A 2,601-nucleotide genomic window follows, 5' to 3' on the forward strand; every position below is an offset into this window, starting at 1 on the left:
CCGGTCATTACTATATACCGGTACTCGACGAGGCTCGACATGTGGATGCAGGCCCTCAGGCTCAGCGCCATGTCCCCCATTCTTTCCACCCACTCATAATGTATTCTGAATGCCCACACCAACCTCGATACCTGGTCGACAATTTGGCCACATATATGCAACAACTTGCACACGCCGGTATTCTCGGTACTGACAACACATCGCTACCACAGGAAACAGGGCTGCCGGACGATGTCATTGCAGATGCAAAACACGCTGTCCGTGTCATTGAAATGGCCGACAGGTGTACAGGTAAGTGACTAAGTTTGTTAGCCTCGTCGTACTCATTAAACCCCAGTCACCGTTGTCGGCGACATCACCACATTGACCATTCCGGCTTTGTCAAGCACTGAATCGCTAAAGCTCCTTTGGGATCCCAACAATCACCCTTGGTGGGAAACAACACCGGATCCCGTCACTGGCAATTTGCTGGCGATCCGACCGTTCAAGCTATGTGACCAGAAAGGTCATGTTCTCCTATGGTTCCTGCCCGACATCTTTTGTTGGGACATGTCGGCCAGCTCCCAAGTGCACTTATTCAAGGAGGTTGGCAAGCTTCCATTGTCTAAGGGCATGAAGGTCCGTAGTGGAAATCAGCGGAGTGAGAAGGCTCTATTCGGACCAAAATCTGAAACCACCAACGTCGAACCTGGCTTAATCAACATTTCGCCGGCCTGGTCAGAGATGGGTCACGAATATGTAAGTCCCGTTCACCTGCGAATGTCGGCCACGCCTTAACCTATGGCAGGACCCGACCAAAGTCCCCATGCCGTCCAAGAACTGGAGCGGTGACGACCAGCAGTCCAAGCAAATCACCACATTCCTTCAGCAAACATTCACCGTTCACGCTCTTATGTCCGGCATCTTAGCAGTTGTGCACCCTAACCAGTATAAGCATGGGCAATACTGCATGCAGAAGCTAACCAGCTCCGAGCAGCTACCGGTGTCGGCCAACGCTGCATCACTGACACCGCCGTCGGCCACTGGGTCACATCGTTTGCCTGCAGAGGTGACGGTTAGGCCGGACCACAAGGAAGTCCAAGAGGACCCACAGTTGACATCTGCGAAGCTATCACTGCGTCGAGACCGAGCGTTATGTTGGCCGTCGGTGTTTAGCGCATTGACTATTCTATCAAACAGGGAGACTGTCTACCACTCCGACCGGGGTGCATACCGACAGTGGTATGACATTGTCTCGTCATTTGGAAGCTACTGGCCTCAACAGTTCAGTGTACCCCAGCTCGGGATCGATCTTCATTACCGGCCTGGATCAGTGGTGCCATTCTGTGGCAAGGTGTTCCAGCATGGTGTACCCAAGTGCAAAGGTGGAAGGATCTGTCTTGCTTACTATATGAAGAAGTCTATACATGAGTATGCTAAGGTCTCCGGCGAGGTGAAATGGTCGGCTGGGGTGTATAGAGGAGACACCTGAGTGTAGTTATATGGCACGGATCCCATAACGTCATTATGCTAGCAGAATTCACTGTCTCATATACTTTCTCGTCCTGAACTTCCATAACAATGTGATCTGAGCCCGATCAAGCATGCTGGTCTAGTACATCCCATCAACCTGCAGATTTAGTGCAGTCAGGCTATGACCTAGTCGGCCTTACATACATCCGGCCTATTTGCACGTGCCATATGGGTGCCGGCACACATCAGTCAAACACATTACTGCATTGTTGTAGGTGTTACTATGCACGGCTTTGTACCCATTTAATCACGCCTTTTTAGTTCCCACATTCAATGTTTCAAAAATTTCTTGACTATCAGTTCTCTAATTTCTAGCCTGATTTACCTTCTCATGTCGGCCTATCCATTCCCGTGATTGTGCTGTGGTCTCAAAAGCATACACTAAACCAGGTACTTTATGCTGTCAGGACCTTAAGGATGCTGACAGAGGTGACCAGCCCAAGGGTTTGCCACCACAAGATGACATGGCCGACACATCATATTTATCAAAGTGATATGTCGTTTTGGCCGACATAACCATTCACAAGGTTTATAGGACTCTGACTGTGTATAATACAATGCAGGATTCTAGTAGTCTATGCAGAAGTGGGTGTGACGAGGGCGACAGTGCTCCGATTGGGGTCGAAACAATGTCCAGGCTGACAGGCCGGATACGCCAGCCGAGGGATTGTTGTTGTTTGTCAGCGGGAAGGGGATGCACGGGGTAACGTAGTGGCATGTGAGTATTGGGCCGGTTGAGCAGCGGTGCCATTGTGGGAGCCCGGGATCACCGGGCCGCCTAAGTAATGCTCAGGCTAACTACCACCAAGCCGGCATAACCTCACTGCTATTGTCGGAGCTGATGTTCAAGAAGCTGGCTGATCGATGGTGGAGCTGGTGGTTGACAAGCCGGCAGAACAGCGGTGGCAGTATGGGTGCTGGCGATTGAGAGGCCGGCAGACCAGCGGTGCCAGGTGCGATCCGTTGATAAGCCGGCAGACCAGCGGTGCCAGTGTGTGACCTGGTGGTTGACAGGCCGGCAGAGCAGAGCAGCGGTGGCAGTGTGGGTCCTGGCGATTCGCAGGCCGGCAGAGCAGCGGTGCTAGGTGC

The 2,601-nt window shown here is 52.0% G+C and overlaps 1 protein-coding gene across 1 annotated transcript; it reads left to right on the forward strand.

The window, feature by feature from the left end:
• Positions 1 to 1,138: 1,138 nt before the first annotated feature.
• CONPUDRAFT_35649 (uncharacterized protein) lies at positions 1,139 to 1,411 on the forward strand (the record flags this gene model as incomplete). The annotated part of the gene is made up of 1 exon (XM_007777830.1): positions 1,139 to 1,411. A coding segment is annotated over one exon (273 nt), but the record flags the coding sequence as incomplete, so codon positions are not given.
• Positions 1,412 to 2,601: the final 1,190 nt, after the last annotated feature.

This window comes from Coniophora puteana (genome assembly GCF_000271625.1).
Source record: "Coniophora puteana RWD-64-598 SS2 unplaced genomic scaffold CONPUscaffold_100, whole genome shotgun sequence".
Classification (NCBI taxonomy): Eukaryota; Fungi; Basidiomycota; class Agaricomycetes; order Boletales; family Coniophoraceae; genus Coniophora; species Coniophora puteana.